At 39.6% G+C, this 16,251-nt stretch overlaps 1 protein-coding gene across 1 annotated transcript in view; it reads left to right on the top strand.

Annotated features, from left to right (window-relative positions):
• Positions 1-2,842: 2,842 nt before the first annotated feature.
• Positions 2,843-16,251, top strand: part of LOC111155904 (sulfotransferase 1C1-like) — a 29,380-nt gene continuing 15,971 nt past the window's right edge. The window contains exons 1-3 of the mRNA XM_022516369.1: positions 2,843-2,891; positions 6,803-6,985; positions 9,217-9,345. Coding sequence (XP_022372077.1) covers positions 2,843-2,891; positions 6,803-6,985; positions 9,217-9,345 — 361 coding nt within the window. The remainder of the gene's footprint in view (positions 2,892-6,802; positions 6,986-9,216; positions 9,346-16,251) is intronic.

Here is a 16,251-nt window from a genome sequence, read left to right as displayed (position 1 = left end):
CCACTTCGAGGAAGTGAAAACCCTGGAGTCATTTTGATTTAAGATACGGTTTCAGTACACCCACACAAAGGAAGTAAAGCCGCAGGATTCATTATTTAGAGATCCCAGAAGGGAGGTGTTGCAATGAGCTGGGGGAAGGGCATTCTTCTGGTCCCAAGTTACAAGCAAGTAGTAGATCAAGAGCAGGGTAGCAAGCACCTCTTACTTACAAGGATGGAGGTCAGTGACTTTTTGTGGGCTTAACTGTAAGTAGTTATTTTAGAAATGTCCTGGGGGAAAATGAAGCAGGAACTTATGGTGGGCACCCTAAACCCAGGTCCTTATCTGAATTGCAGACCCTGGGTGTGAACAGGGTTGTCACACTATAAAATGCCTACGCACAACTCAAAATAGCTGTTTGCTCATCACAATTGACCCTGAGATGCCCAGGCATTAGTCTTTAGGGAAAATCATGGGCACTGTCCAGGCAGCAGAGATATTAAAAGCTGCTAACAGGGACTGGTCACGCAGCATATGAAACATATGAGCAAAGCATAAATGCCCATCAATAATATCATTAAACAAACCACAGTTTGAAATCCTGACAAACCAGTCCCTTCATTTATTGAGTCCAGCCAAGAAAATACATCAAAGCCCTTGGATAACATGAAGGTAGGTGTTTGATAACTAGGATGAGATTGCAGAACACTTGCACCTGTTGGGTCGTCTGAATTTGTCCAGAATCACTCACATGTGTGCAGCAGGTGGTGGCCTTTACAGCACACACATGTCCTTGCTGGACCTGTTAAGTAATCTAAAGCTAAATGGTTATCTAAAACCATCTGCACTAAGAAATCACGAAGGAATGCACTGACAAGCAAGTCTATTAGAGGGATTATTAACAGGGAGATTATGGCGCCCAGAGTGGTGACTGTGGGGAAGGGTCCCGTTGGGGTTAAGAAGGTAACGCTGCAGATTTGCTCCTGAACTAGAGGTGCCGTGGTGGTGTGTCACTTGCAGCAAGGGAGGGGTCCTCTCGATAGTAAATAAATTCACTAGCTCCTAGTAGGACCCACAATGTGGACCAATCTAACAGATGTGGTGAAAGCAAGCAACCGAGTGAAGTGTTTAAAGGGGCCCACAAGGTTGTAAGACTGCACACATAATTTGGCTTTCCAAAGCTTCAAGTCACAGCAGAAAGCAGCCTGCCTCGCAGTCAAGCAACAGCAAGGGGGCCTAGAGTAAACAGGGCAGCCGCAGCCAAGTGGTTGCGTGGTTGCAGCAACTTTCCAGTGTTGCCCTCTGGGGTTTATTATTACTCTTAATTATTTATTTTGGGAGAGAGAGAGAGAGAGAGAGAGCGTGCACAAGCAGGGAGAGGAGGAAAGGGGGAGAGAATCTCAAGTAGACTCCATTCTGAGCTAAACCACCCAGGTGCCCCACGATTGGCATTTTAAATAGGTAAGAGGACTCAAAAGTATTGGGAAACTTGTAAAGAATGTCCTCCCATAAGATGAAGGCAACAGATTCCCTTCTGATAATAATCAAGCAGCATAGCCAGGCAAGTCCAACTGGTGTAAGGAGAATGGTGGTCATATGACCAAGAGTTTAAAGGGTCACTGCAGCAGGGAAGTCCATTTAGGAGTCCATGTACTGCCCTGCAACTTAAGGAGCAAGTATTTTAAAAGACCACCAAGGCATTCAGTAATGCCAGAGGTCTGTGGTGGAACGGGAGGTAAAAATTCCATTGGATGTCCCACAGGAGAACCCAGGGCCATGTTATATGGGCAATAAGATGAGATCCTTGATCTGAGTGAATGGTGTCAGGAAGGCTAAATGCGGGCAGAACATATTTAGAAAAGCAAGATTATCTGCTCTGCAGAGATGTTCCTTGTGGGTATAGGAAGCAGTAGGCTGGTAAAAGCATCCATACACATAATAGCGAAGCTGGTGGTACCACTTACAGAGGCAGTGGTCCAATGAAATCACATTATCAGTGGCTGAACTCCCTGAACAGAAGCATGACCAGACAGTTTCTAGTGTTTGGTTTAGGAGCATAATTTGCAATTCAAAACAATGCATTTTGCAAGCACTGTCGTAAGTATAGTGCCCCGCAGTGAGCCCAGACCAGTGTGGCAACAGCCCCCACATGACCTGCAGAGACACGGGAGCAATAAGGAGTATGGGAGTGGTGACTATGACAGGCCAGAATGGTGGAGCTGAGGCGCCCCGGACTGATGGGCCGGGGTGGGGGTCATAAGCTGTAGTTTTGTGGTGAAGGGTGGAGCCTGCAGAGTTGTTGGGCAAGTCAGAAGTTGAGAGCCCCCCACAGCTGGTGACCTGGACTAAGGGAAAGGTATGTACCTTGTGGTTAAGTACAGCCTCTGGTGTGGTCATTTGCATGTGCTGAAATGTGGGTAACCTTCATTGTGACTGGTTTCTGGGCAATCTCCCTCCAAATTAAGACAACCCAAATAGGATGGCCTTGAATGTGAAAATCGTCCAGCTGCCATTAGCCTAACCAAACTGGAGACCATTAACAGCTGCCCATGAGTCAGAAAATCCCTAGAGAAGAGGCCTGTCATGGGCAAACCACTCTGCATAACCCTTTGTATCACTACAAAACCACCAAACCATCTTTGATAACTGTTGTGCTGCGGGCAGGATGGCACACTGCTGCTCTCCCGCTGAAAAGGGAATTCATCGAATGAAAGGCAGGGCTAGAGAAATCACAGTCCTGTGATTTCACAGCCCTGTGATTTCACAATTTCATCAGCTGGGCTCACCTGGCTCACCTATTTCCACAATAGACTGGAGCCAGGGAAACAAAGCAAAGGAAACTGTGAAGGAGAGACCAAGAGAGATGAAGACAGAATCAGCAGGTCAGACACAAAGCCAGTTAGTTCCACGAGGTAAGAGCAAAGAGAGTGGGAGAAAGACAATATACGAAGAGCTGAAAATGTTCCAAAATCTATGAAATTTACAAATCCTTGATATCAGAAATTACAAGCTCCAGGAAAGATAAATAAGAATAAATATAAGTATAGATATTGTTCCACCAGACAATATCTTTATCTGAGAACACCAGATAAAACACTATTTTACAAAGTAGGGAAGAAAGACATGTTAGAAAAAATATACATATTTAAGACAGTGGATTTCCTGGTAGCAGAAAGAAACCAGAAAACAATAAAATGAGTAAGATTGAAATTAAAAGGCTAGGAAAATATATATACCTGGAAAATGCTACCTAAAGAGTAGCTACTATTGTGGCCATTGGTATCAGACACAGAAAACTTTAAGAAAAAAGCAATATCAGAGATAAAGGTGGCATTTCATAATAATAAAAAGAAAAAATGATTCAGAAGGTTAAACGTTTGAACTAGTATGCACTCATTAGCAGATTCAAAATATAAAGAGTAAAAACTGAGAGAAATACAAGAAGAAATTGGCAAATTTTATACTCTTAGTGGCTGTTCTAGTCCATAAATGTTGAATCAGACAAAGAAGAGTAAAGCGCTATTAAAGCCATCCTGCCATACTCATAACCTATTAATTTTGTTTTTAAATAACACCACAAATGCTGCAGAAAATATGTGCAGTGGGCCAGGGTGTGCCTGAAACAGACTACATACCTCTGAAGGATCAAGTTGACTTGAACATTCTGGGTGGAGAGGAATTATTTGTATATGCTTCCCCACCCAAGATTGAGTTCTGGCTCAAGGTAGCATTGTAGAAAGATCATGAACCCACCTCCTCTCATGAACTCAATGAGTCCACTGCTACAAATGGAACAATTTCCTCTATAAAAACCTAAAGTCTAAATAAATAAATAAATAAATAAAATAACCTAAAATCTGGCTGAGTGACAGTGACACATCAGGCAAATGAGAAGACCACATCGAAGTGGGAGACAGGCTGGGACACAATCTCACCGTAAAACCTATCTTCGGCACCATAACCCATAACTGGAAGGGAACTCAAAACCCAGAGCTTCTCCCTGAGGAGAAAACTGTTCACACACTACATTGGGCCACCCAACTTTTAAGGCATACACCTGGGCGATGGGTCTCCAAAACATCTAACTTTGCAAACCAGGGAAGCTTGTGTCCCAAGACCCACAAGACTATACAGCAAACTGAGAAACAGCTCTTAAGTGGCTCATGTGCTCAGACTCCTGACCCTGGGTCCCAGCACAGAGACAGCAGATCAGGCCCAGATCTAAAGTGAAGGAGGTTCACCTGCTTATAACAGTAACAAACAGCAAGCGATAGCGAGGATATGGAGGAAAGAGAGCCTGCAACTGCTGATGGGAAGGAGATTTGGTGCAGCCATTGTGGAAAACAGTGTGGAAATTTCTCAAAATATTAAAAATTGATCTAGCATATGATCAGCAATTCCGTTTTCCGTATTTAATGAATAAAATGAAAACACTAATTCGAAAAAATATATGCATCCCCATGTTCACTTCAGCATTATTTACAATACCCAAGATATGGAAACAACTTAAACGAACCTCAATGAATAAACAGATAAGGGATTTATCATATATATCTGTGTGTATATACATATGCATATGTATATACATATAGTGTGTATGTACACACACACACAGAACGGAATAATTTTCAGCCATAAAATAAGAATGAGGGACATCTGGCTGGCTCAGTCTATAAAGCATGTGACTCTTTATCTCAGGGTTGTGAGTTCTAGCCCCACACTGGGTGTAGAGATTACAAAAAAAAAAAAAGAAAGAAAAAGAATGAAATCTTGCCATTTGTAACAACATGGATGGACTTCAAGGGCATTATGCTAACCGAAATAAATTTGACAGAGAAAGAAAAATACTATATGTTTTCTTTTATATGTGGAATATAGAAAAATTATGTATTTTTAAAACTAGGCTCATAGATACAGAGAACAGACTGGTGGTTGTCACAGGTGAGAAGAAGGTGTTAGAGAAATGGATGAACTATTCTGGTTACATAAAATAAAACTTTTAAAAATCCTCCCCCACACAAATATCTTCAAAAAGATAAGGTGTAAGCATGATAGAAGAGGTATGTAAGATAGAAAAAAACCCAGGGGCACCTGGGTGGCTCAGAGGGTTAAGCCTCTGCCTTTGGCTCAGGTCATGGTCTCAGGGTCCTGGCATCAAGCCCTGCATCAGGCTCTCTGCTTAGCAGAGAGCCTGCTTCCCTCTCTCTCTCTGCCTGCCTCTCTGCCTACTTGTGATCTCTCTCTCTCTATCAAATAAATAAATAAAATCTTAAAAAAAAGAAAAAGAAAAAAGACCCAATTAAACTCCTAGAAATTAAAAAAAGAAGCAATGTCAAATATGAACAACACTCTGAATAAGATAAACAACAGACTGGACACTGTTGAAGAAAAAATTAGTAAACTTGGAGAGGTAACAATAGAAATTATTCAAAATGAAGCAGGTACAAAAAGCAAAAACCTCCTGTAAAGGGAGTGGTCACTATTTTGTTTCACTTTCAGCTAAGGAATATGTACAACTAGATATACAGTTACGTCAGAGGCAACTTAGAGTTACAAATTGAGCCGCCCCCCCCCCCCCCCCATTCTACAGAGAGGAAAGCAAAACTCAGAATTCAGATTAAAACCAGAGTCTTGCACCCTACAGCAGATCACAGAGTATCAGGGGCATACGGGTAAATGTTTTCCACTTACAAAGGCTTATTCAACCTAGTTAATAAAATTCCCTAAATATTTTCAATTGCATTTACTCTCTTTAAGGACCTCAGTTGTCTGAGAATAACAAAAAGAGAAAGAAATTCTAATTCACTAAACCTCACAAATCTTGTAAAATTAAGTTTATGAATTGATTCTTAAATTCTCTTAAACATTTGTAAGCTAAGTAAAATTATCTTAACTTTCAACCTAAAATCCTGAGTCTACATATTAAAATACTCAATAATACATTGACTTCTAATTACAAGCTCATCTGTTGGATATTCCAATATGTTAACGTTGCTCCTACATAAAAAGTACTTATTAAATGTGCCAAGATTACTCTTAAAACTAGTAATGCTGTAGTTGGCTTTAGTGTGCTACATTTCTATAATAAAGAAACGGAAACAAAGCTATGTGTGAAGGGAACCACTATGGCATGGCATGCCAGTGGGCGTTGCTTCCCCAAGCAAATTGGGGTCACCTCCTCAGCTAGCATATGTTGCTCTTCAGCCAGAGATCTGGGCAGAGTGACACCTGGAGCTATTGATGCACAGAGAGGCTTTCATGTACTCCAGATCGGCCCCACTGAAATCTTTTGATGGCCATCATGTGGAAAGGGAACCCTAATGTGAGTTTATTTCTGCCCCACCTGCTCTGTGACTCGTGCCAGCTCTAGAGCTATCTAGATCAGATGTGGATTTCACCAACCCACCCACAGCCTGCTTCGAAGTTGATCTGTAGACGGCCAGCCTAAGTGCTGATTACATTTTGACCTTCTCCTACTGCTCAAACTTGACAAGGGCCTGTGAGCTTATCGGTCTTCTCACCTGGTGTCTTCCTGTCACTCAGGCCTCAGGCCATCTCTAACAAGCCCATCAAAACCCATCTGGTCTAGCACATTTCCCAATGTGCTTTCCTCTGAAATATGTTCGTGTCTTTACCATCCTGTTACCCCGAAACGAAGCTATTGAAAATGCTGCTGGCTCCTCCTCTTTTGAGTTCTTGCACCTAAATTAATATTAATAAGCATAGTAATGAATGCCCATGACACCTCTCCTTTTTCAGAGAATATTTTTCTTGATAGGAATGACTGTTTTGAGCTTTAACACAAGCATTCTTTTCTTTTAAGCATCTGTTAAGATGTCCCTGGATGAAATGAAAGATCACCAGCTGGTGGGAAAATACATTCAACCAGAAACCAGGGAAGTGGATGGAGTCCTTATGACCAAGATAATAAGTGATAATTGGGACAAAATCTGGAATTTCCAAGCAAAACCTGATGATCTCCTCATTGCATCCTATGCAAAGTCAGGTAGGTTTGGGAAACTGGCGGTGGGGAAGTCAGCTATAGAGGACTAGGAATGCCTGGAGGGGCCCCCCTATTTTAAAAATGCAGGTTTTCCCCAGGGCTGGCCCCCAGGAGAAATGAAACCAGACTTGCTTCTGAGCACCAATCCCCCAGGATCCAAGGTCCTCCTGTTTACTTGGGTAGAATCTCAGATCCTGAAGGACCAAATTAATCACATGATTATTTTAAAACAGAGTCTGAGAAATTATACAGAAGTTCTCACAGTCATCTTGCCAACCCAGCCACTCCTTGTTCCCATCAGCTAAGCAATCTGGGAAGTGACCACATTCCTTGCCCGTAAGAAGCATCTCTTAGTGGGGTGACACCAATGTGAGAATGAAGGCTTTCACCCCAATATGAAATGTTCTAATAGCTTTGGGTCCTACACCCATGCAAGTACAGTGGGAAGGATCTGGGAATGGGGAGGTGACACTTAACCAGGATCTTATAAAATGAAGAGGAGGCTATGACAAAAGTGAGGGACTGCAAAGGCAAGGGGTTGCAAGGTTTATGCAGGAACATAAGGAACATCTGTTCCTTCTCTGGAGGAACAGAGAACATCTTAACCGGGGAGGCCAATAGAATGACAGTCCCCCTGCACTGCCTGCATTTGCAACATCAAGCCATGCAACCAAGTGAGGTGATGAACTTGAAGCCGTAACCAGTTTGAGAAGATCTCTCAGTGGCCATTTAACTCCACAAGAGGAACTCTCAGTATACATAACCAGAAAGATTTCAGAAAAGAGTCCATTCACCATAGTTCTTCAAAATCTCCTCAGACTGTTTCTGTTCTCTGTGGCTGGGAAGTCCCTCCTTAGCCTCACTCTGTTCTCATGACTCACATTACTTAAAACTAGGGCAGGGGCTTCCTGTCAGCAGGGCTCAATTCCTCAAGAATCTCTGTTTCTGTCTGGTTTGCACTGGACACTTATGCTCAGAACCGAACTTGAATTTGCATTATACCTCAGAGCCGGAGCTTTTTTTCAGCTCACCCTTGAAATTATGCAGTCAATCCCAAGGCCCTCTGGACAGTCCCCACATCTCCAGTCATTCCCTCACCTCCCCCACTACCTCTTACCTTCTGTGAGCCCACTTACACTACCCATTTTGGAAATGTAACTGTCTTTATCCTGGTTCCTGAGACCCCCTCAACGCCCGCACTGCCCCACCCCCCACCCCAGAAGCCTGGAATGTCCTGGCTTCTTAATGAAGATGAACATTCCAGTCATGCTTTGACCCTTCACTCCAAAGCTACCATCTGAGCTCAGCCTCACTGACCCTCTTCGCAGCAAGTTGGCCTCCTCCTCCAAACTCCTGCAACCCTTTGCACATCCTTTTTGGCTCTTACTGTATACTGTTCATGTTCTAGTTATCTGTGTATTTATCTGTGTATGTGTGCAGTCATATGTATACGTGAACAGCAGATTTGGCTAAGGGTCAGAGAGACACAAAAAAGTTTCGGTGGAAAAAGGACAATGGATATCCGGTGGGCAGTGAGCACAGTCTAGCTCTTTGCTGACCTGTATGCCTAGTTGCACTCCTCTTCTGTGTCCATTAGGATTCAATTTGGCTACAAGTGTCAGAAAACCCAAAAGGAAAAGCAGTCTGGAGATGAGTCAGGGCTGAAATGGTGTCTGTATTGATCATCCAAGACCCTGGGTCTTTCTAACTTTCTGCACACATTCCAAAAAGCAGCAAGAAGGTAGGAAGGGAGGAATAAGATCATGTTCCTTCCTTTGGGGAAAAAAAAAAAAAACTTCCCAAAATGGCATGGCCACATCATGCAAGAAAGACTGGAAAATATTGCCTTTGAGGCAAGTAGCTGTACGCCCAGCTAAAAATTAAGGATCTATTAATTTGAGAAAGAAGGGAAGAATGAATATAAGCTAGGCAAGAGGTAATCTCTGTCCTAACTTATCTCTTCCAAAAAGATCATAAACTTGTTAGGACACAGACAGCAGTTAATTCATCTTTGTATCTCCCTACATTCATTTGATTCGAGACTCACTCATTCAGACTACATTTACTAGGTGCAAAGCCCTATGCGAGGCATTAGGGATTAAAGAGGAAGTGATAAGTGAGGTGATTTCACTTAACATTCAGCATATGTGAATTTTACTGAATACATAAATAATCAAGGAAATGAATTAAATTGTTCAGTGAGTGGATGGAATTGACAATAACTGATGCTCTAGGCACAACCTGGACACAAGAAATTGTGGACATGATCCAAAATGATGGAGATGTGCAGAAGTGCCAGAGGGCCAACACCTTTGACCGTCATCCTTTCATTGAGTGGACTTTTCCTCCGCCCCTCAACTCAGGTAAGTTTGCCCAAATAAAACCCATGAGGCTGTAATGAAGACCCACAACCACTGTGCTAGGTCAATTTGCAACTGAAAAGAGAATTGTTTCTACAATCAGCCTTCTGAAAAATATTTCCAAAGGACACTGGGAAAGCGGTAAAGGTCTATGTACTCACTTCAACTTGGAAATAAGACTTTTAAATCTCTCTTCTAAAACGAATGATTGGGTAGCATGAGACAGCAGATTCCCTACTGATGATGGGGAATTCCAGAGTGATGATGAAAGTGTAACATAGAGAAGGCAGGGTGAGCACTCCTAGCATCCAGTGATTATGAACCATATTTCTCAAATGTCCATCAACAGATGAATGAATAAAGAAGATATATATATATATATATATATATATATACACACACAAACACATATATATATATACACACACATATATATGTATATGTGTGTATGTACACACACACACGCACACGCACGCACACACACACAATGGAATACTATGCAGCCATCAAAAGAAATGAAATCTTGCCATTTGCAACGATGTGGATAGAACTAGAGGCTATTATGCTGAGAGAAGTAAGTCAATCAGAGAAAGACAACTATCATATGATCTCCCTGATATGAGGAATTTGAGAGGCAGGGCAGGGGGATTATGGGGGTGGGGAGGGAAAAAATGAAACAGGTTGGGATCAGGAGGGAGACAAACCATAAGAGACTCTTAATCTCACTAAACAAACTGAGGGTTGTTGGGCGGGTGGGAGGGATAGAGAGAGAGGGTGGCTGGGTTAAGGACATTGGAGGGTATGTGCTATGGTGAGTGCTGTGAAATGTATAAGCCCGATGATTCACAGACCTGTACCCCTGAAGCAAATAATACATTATATGTTAATAAGTAATTAAAAGAAGAAGAACCACATCCCTCTGTCATTGTGCTCCCTTCCCATAGAGGATTGTCTTCAAATATATTTTATCTATAACCTGTCTACCACAGAATCAAACTAAATTATATATAATATCATTATCGTCAATAATTATCATTCACACCAAAGATACTACGAAACATAAAATGCAGCACCCTTAAAGAACTTGAAGCCAATTAAGAATAGAGGACATGTTTTTATAAAGTAAATAGTGGCAAACAGTAGCTTTTGTAATAGGAGACAACCTCGTGGTGAAAGTCCCAGATTTTGGAATGAAACAATTCAGTTTCAAATATTTTATCTGGGTAGCATTGAGCACATTATTAACTCTCAAAATCTCAAGTTTTATTCATTTGTAAAGTAACACCTATTGAAAACCCATTATTGATTGGGTCATCTATTTCTAGCACCTTTAGTTGAAAAAAATTATCGTTTTCCCATTGAATAACTTTGGCTCCTTTTCTAAAATCAATGAATTACATATGTATGGGTATATTCTGGACTTTCTATTCTGTTCCTTTCCATTGTGTGTCTGTCTTTATGCCAACACCACACCTTTGGATTACTGTAGGTTTGTAAGTTTTGAAATTACGTAGTATAAATGCTTCATTTTTTTTTCTTTTTCAAATTTGTTTTATCTATTTTAGGATCTTTGTAAACTCTAGGATCAAGCTGTAAGTTTCCACAGGGGGAAAAAAAAGTCTTCTGCTATTTGGCTGGGATTGCACTGAATCTATTGATCTATTTGGGGAGGACTATTACCCTAACAAAATCAGGTTTTCTGATCTCTGAATGTGGTTTATCTCTTCAACTACTTAGGCCTTGTTTAGTTTCCCTCACCAGTGATTTATATCTTCCATTACTTATGTCTGGCACAGTGTCAATTAAAATTAACTATAAATATTTTTATTTTATACTATTATAAATCATATTTTTGTATTTTAATTTTTAATTATTTGTGGCTGGTATACTGAAATATGATTGATACTTGTATATGACCTTGAGCCCTGTAGCCTAACTTATTGATTCTAGTAACATTTTTGTACATTCTCTTGGGTTTTCTACATGAACCATCATATATTCTGTGAATAAAGAAAATTTTACTTCTTCCTTTCTAGTCTGGATATTTGTTATTTCTTTTTCTTGCTTTATTGTACCTCCTGGGGCCTCCAAAGCAATGTTGAACAGAAATCATGAGAGCAGACATCCTAGTCTTGTTCCTGGTCCTAAGGGAAAAGTATTCAGCATCAAATATGATGCTAGCTGCAGTCTTGTTTTTGTTTTTTTTGTTTTTTGTTTTGCTTTGTTTTGTTTTGTTTTGCTTTGCTTTGTTTTTGGTAGATGCTCATTCCCTTCTATTCCTTATTTTCTCAGAGTTTTTAATCATAAATCAATGTTGAATTTTGTCAATGTTATTTGAGCTGGGGATTTAATCCATTCATTTTCAGTCATTTTCTGTTTATGGCTATATATTTTTCTCTAACTGCTATTTTAAATGTTCTTGGTTTTGATATGTAGTGTTTTCTTAACATTTCATTTTACCACATTTTTCAGAATTTCTGGAATTTTATACCAGGGATATTTAGTGAATGTTTTAAATTTCCAGATGGGATTTATTTTATTTTATTTATTTATTTGTCAGAGGGAGAGAGCACAACCAGGGGGAGCAGCAGGCAGAGGGAGAAGCAGGCTCCCTTCTGAGCAAGAAGCCTACTGTGGGGCTCAATCTCAGGACCCTGGGAGCAACACCTGAGCTGAAAGCAGACGTTTAACTGACTGAGCCATACAGGCATCCCTTTTTTTTTTTTTTTTTTACTTTGTGTTTAACTTCTAGTTTTTTTTTACTTATGATCAAAGAGTATGGTTTGTATATTCCACGTTTTTGAAAACTACTCTTATTTATGCCATATTATCAACTTTTATGAATTTTTCATGTGCTCTTGAATATATTCTCTATTATCTAAAGAATATATTCTCTATTATCTAAAAGATCTAATACATTCTTTATTTTGTTTAAATCTATTATCTTTTTTCTTTTTGTCCACTTGTATTATCCTGAGAATTAATTTTTAGTGTGTTTCTATTTCTCCTTATATCTACTGTGGTTTCTGTTCTATAAAAGTAGTTATTCTGTTATTTGGCACATACATATTCATGATTTTTGTATTTTATTGAAATAATGGAGTCTTTAGCAATATAAAGTTTCTTCTTTATCTTATATAATACTTTGGAATCTGAGTCCTACTTTGTCTGATAGCATCATGACTACACTTTTTTATAGTTTCCAATTGCATTTTATATCACTATCCATCACCTTACTTTTACTCCTTCTGTGTTTTAGGTGTGTCTTCTATGCTGCATATGGTTGGGATTTCCCTTATGAGCCAGTTTGCACAATTTTTTAAAATTCATTTAAGTCATCTCTATACCCAAAGTGGAGCTCAGACTCACAAGCCTGAGATCAAGAGTAACATGCTCTTCCTACTGAGCCATCCAGGTGCCCCTTGAACAATTTTAGCAGTTGACTTAATCCCACTCACATTTATTGATATGATTGTTATGTTTGGTTACAATTATATCATATTGAAACCAAACTAACATGAATTTACTCCTTGGTAATTCACAGATAGAAATTACACCAGGTGGAGTTGTCACACAAAGAAAACTTTATTTGCAGCAAATAAGGAGATCATGGGGAATAATTTCCAAAGCCATGACTCTTGCAACAACAGTAAATGGGTTTATTTTATTTAGGGTTAGGATGAATATTTAGAAAGAGAGTTTTGTCATTTATGTAAAGCGGGAGGCAAAAGGGAAAAAGGGGACCCCCTCCTACATTGTTGGTGGGAATGCACGCTGGTACAGCCACTCTGGAAAACAGTATGGAGGGTCCCAAAAAAGCTAAAAATAGAGCTACCCTACAACCCAGCAATTGCACTACTGGATATTTACCCTAAAGATATGAATTTAGTGATCTGAAGGGGCACATGCACCAAAATGTTTATAGCAGCAATGTCCACAATAGCCAAACTATGGAAAGAGCCTAGATGTCCATCAACAGATGAATGGATAAAAAAGAAGTGGGGGATATATATATAATGGAATAAATAGTATGCAGCCATCAAAAAAATGAAATCTTGCCATTTGCAATGACGTGGATGGAACTAAAGGATATTACACTAAGCAAAATAAGTCAATCGGAGAAAGACAATTATCATATGATCTCTCAGATATGAAGAATTTGAGAGGCTGGGTGGGGGGTTGTGGGGGGAAGGGAGGGGAAAAAGGAAACAGGATGGGACCAGGGAGGGAGACAAGCCATAAGAGATTCTTAATCTCAGGAAACAAACTGAAGGATGCTGGAGGGGAGGTGGGTGGAAGGGATGGGGTAGCAGCATGATGGAAATTGGGAGGGTATGTGTTATGGTGAGGAAAAAAAAGGGGGGGGTAGGTGTTGGGTCACACATGTGCCTTAAGGAAGCATGCTTATACATACATTGCATATTATGTTAATGTGGCCTGTGCTTCTCCTCGGATTGAGGTTTTAATATTATAATAAAATAAAAGTAACTGTTGGTCAACCCATGAGTCACTGCATGATCCACCTGCACAGATGTGAGTTGGGGTTTAGCTCACACTGATCAGGGTGGTTTGGGGCAGCTGGAGCTCACCAACAGGATAATCATTACTGCTTGAGGGGTAGTTTTGTTTTCCATCACAGGATGCTATGCCCACTAGGTCTTTTGTATGAGTCAAGAGATAAGCTGAAAAGAAGAGTTTAAAGAAAAATGTGGGACAGTTTGGTGGGTACAAGTGGGCATGGTCACGTCCTTGAGTCTAGCTGGTGAAAATATTATCATGTGCAGTAAGTAATATTTACTGTGTTTCTTTCCCTATTTAGCATTTCCTTTTTGTTTATCTTTTCTAACAAAAAAAAAAGTGTGGGTGTTTTGGGTTTTCTTAAGTTTTTTAATTCCAATATAGTTCACATACAGTGTTATATTAGTTTCAGGTATATAATATAGTGATTCAACAATTCTGCGTGTTACTCTGTACTCATTATGGTAAGTGTCATCTTAATCCCCTTTACCTATTTAACCCAGCCCGTCATCCACCTCCCCTCTGGTAAACACCAGTTTGTTCTGTATAGTTAAGTCTGTTTCTCAATTTGTCTCTCTCTCTCTTTTTATTTTTCCTTTGTTCATTTGCTTTTTTTCTTAAGTTCCACATATTAGTGAGAGGGTATGGTGCTCGTCTTTCTCTGACTAACTGACTTCACTTAGCATAATACTCTTTAGCTCCATCCATGTCATTACAAATGGCAAGATTTCTTTCTTTTCTGTGGCCAAGTAATATTCCATTGTATATATATATACCACAAGTTCTTTATCCATTCATCTATTGGTAGACACTTGGGCTGCTTCCATACTTTGGCTTTGTAAATAATGCTTCAAAAAATATAGGAGTGCATCTATCCTTTCAAATTAGTGGTTTTGTGTTCTTTGGGTAAACAGTAGTATGATTGCAGGATTGCAGGGCAGTTCTTTTCTTAATATTTTGAGCAACCTCCATACTGTTTCCCACAGTGGCTGTAGCAGTTTGCATTCCCACCAGCAGTGCAAGAGGGTTCCTTTCTCCCCACAACCCTGCCAATTCCTGTTGTTTCTTATGCTGCTGATTTTAGTCATTCTTACAGGTATGAGGTGATATTTCATTATAGGTTGGATTTGCATTTCCCTGATGATCAGTGATATTGACCATCTTTTCATGTGTCTGTTGGCCATCTGTATGTCTTCTTTGGAGAAATGTCTGTTCATGTCTTCTGCCAATTTTAATCAGATTTTTTTGAAGTGTTCAGTTTCATATCTTCTTTATATATTTTGCATGCTACCCTTTTGCCGGAAACATCATTTGTAAATATCTTCTCCCATACTGTAGGATGTCTTTTAGTTTTGCTGTTGTTTCCTAGGCTGTGCAGAAGCTTTTTATTTTTATACAGTCTCAATAGTTTATATTTGCTTTTTTTCCCCCTTGCCTCAGGAGACATATCTAGAAAAATGTTGATATGGCTGATGTCAGAGAGATAACTGCCTGTGCTCTCTTCTAGGATTTTTATGGTTTTAGGTCTCACATATGGTTCCTAATCCATTTTGAATTTATTTTTGTGTGCGGTATAAGAAGTGGTCTAGTTTCATTCTTTTGCATATAGCTATCCAGTTTTCCCATCACCATTTCTTGAAAAGACAGTCCTTTTCCCATTAGATATTTTTTCCTGCTTTGTTGAAGATTAATTGATCATATAATTGTGGGTTTGTTTCTGGGCTTTCCATGTTGTTCCATTGATTTATGTGTCTATTTTTGTGCCGGTACCATACTGTTTTGATCACTATAGCTTTGTAGCATAACATGAAATCTAGAATTGTGATACCTCCAAGTTTGTTTTTCTTTTTCCCCAAAATTGCTTTGGCTATTCTGGGTCTTTTGTGGTTCCATACAAATTTTAGGATTATTTGTTTTATTTCTGAGAAAAATGCAGTTGATATTTTGATAGGGCTTACATTAAATCTGTAGATTTGGGGGGATAGTATGGACACTTTAACAATATTTGTTCTTCTAATCCATGAGCCTGGAATAACTGTCTTTTGTGTGTGTGCTGTCTTAAATTTCTTTCATCAATGTTTTACAGTTTTAAAAGTACAGATCTTTCATTCCTTGGTTAAGTTTATTCCTAGGTATTTTACTATTTTTGGTGCAATTGCAAATCAGATTGCTTTCTTAAGTTCTCTTTCTATTGCTTCATTATTAGTGTATAGAAATGTAACAGATTTCTGTATGTTGATTTTGCATCCTGTGACATTACCAAATTCATTTAACAGTTCAAGTAGTTTCTTGGTGGAATCTTTATGGTTTTCTGTACACGATATCATGTCATCTCCAAATTGTGAAAGTTTTACTTCTTCCTTACCAATTTGAATGCCTTTGTGTGGACTT

The sequence above is a fragment of the Enhydra lutris genome, unplaced genomic scaffold (assembly GCF_002288905.1).
Source record: "Enhydra lutris kenyoni isolate GAN:26980312 unplaced genomic scaffold, ASM228890v2 scaffoldscaffold44, whole genome shotgun sequence".
NCBI lineage: Eukaryota > Metazoa > Chordata > Mammalia > Carnivora > Mustelidae > Enhydra > Enhydra lutris.
The sequence above is the reverse complement of the archived record's forward strand: the minus strand, read 5'-3'. Positions and strand labels throughout refer to the sequence as shown.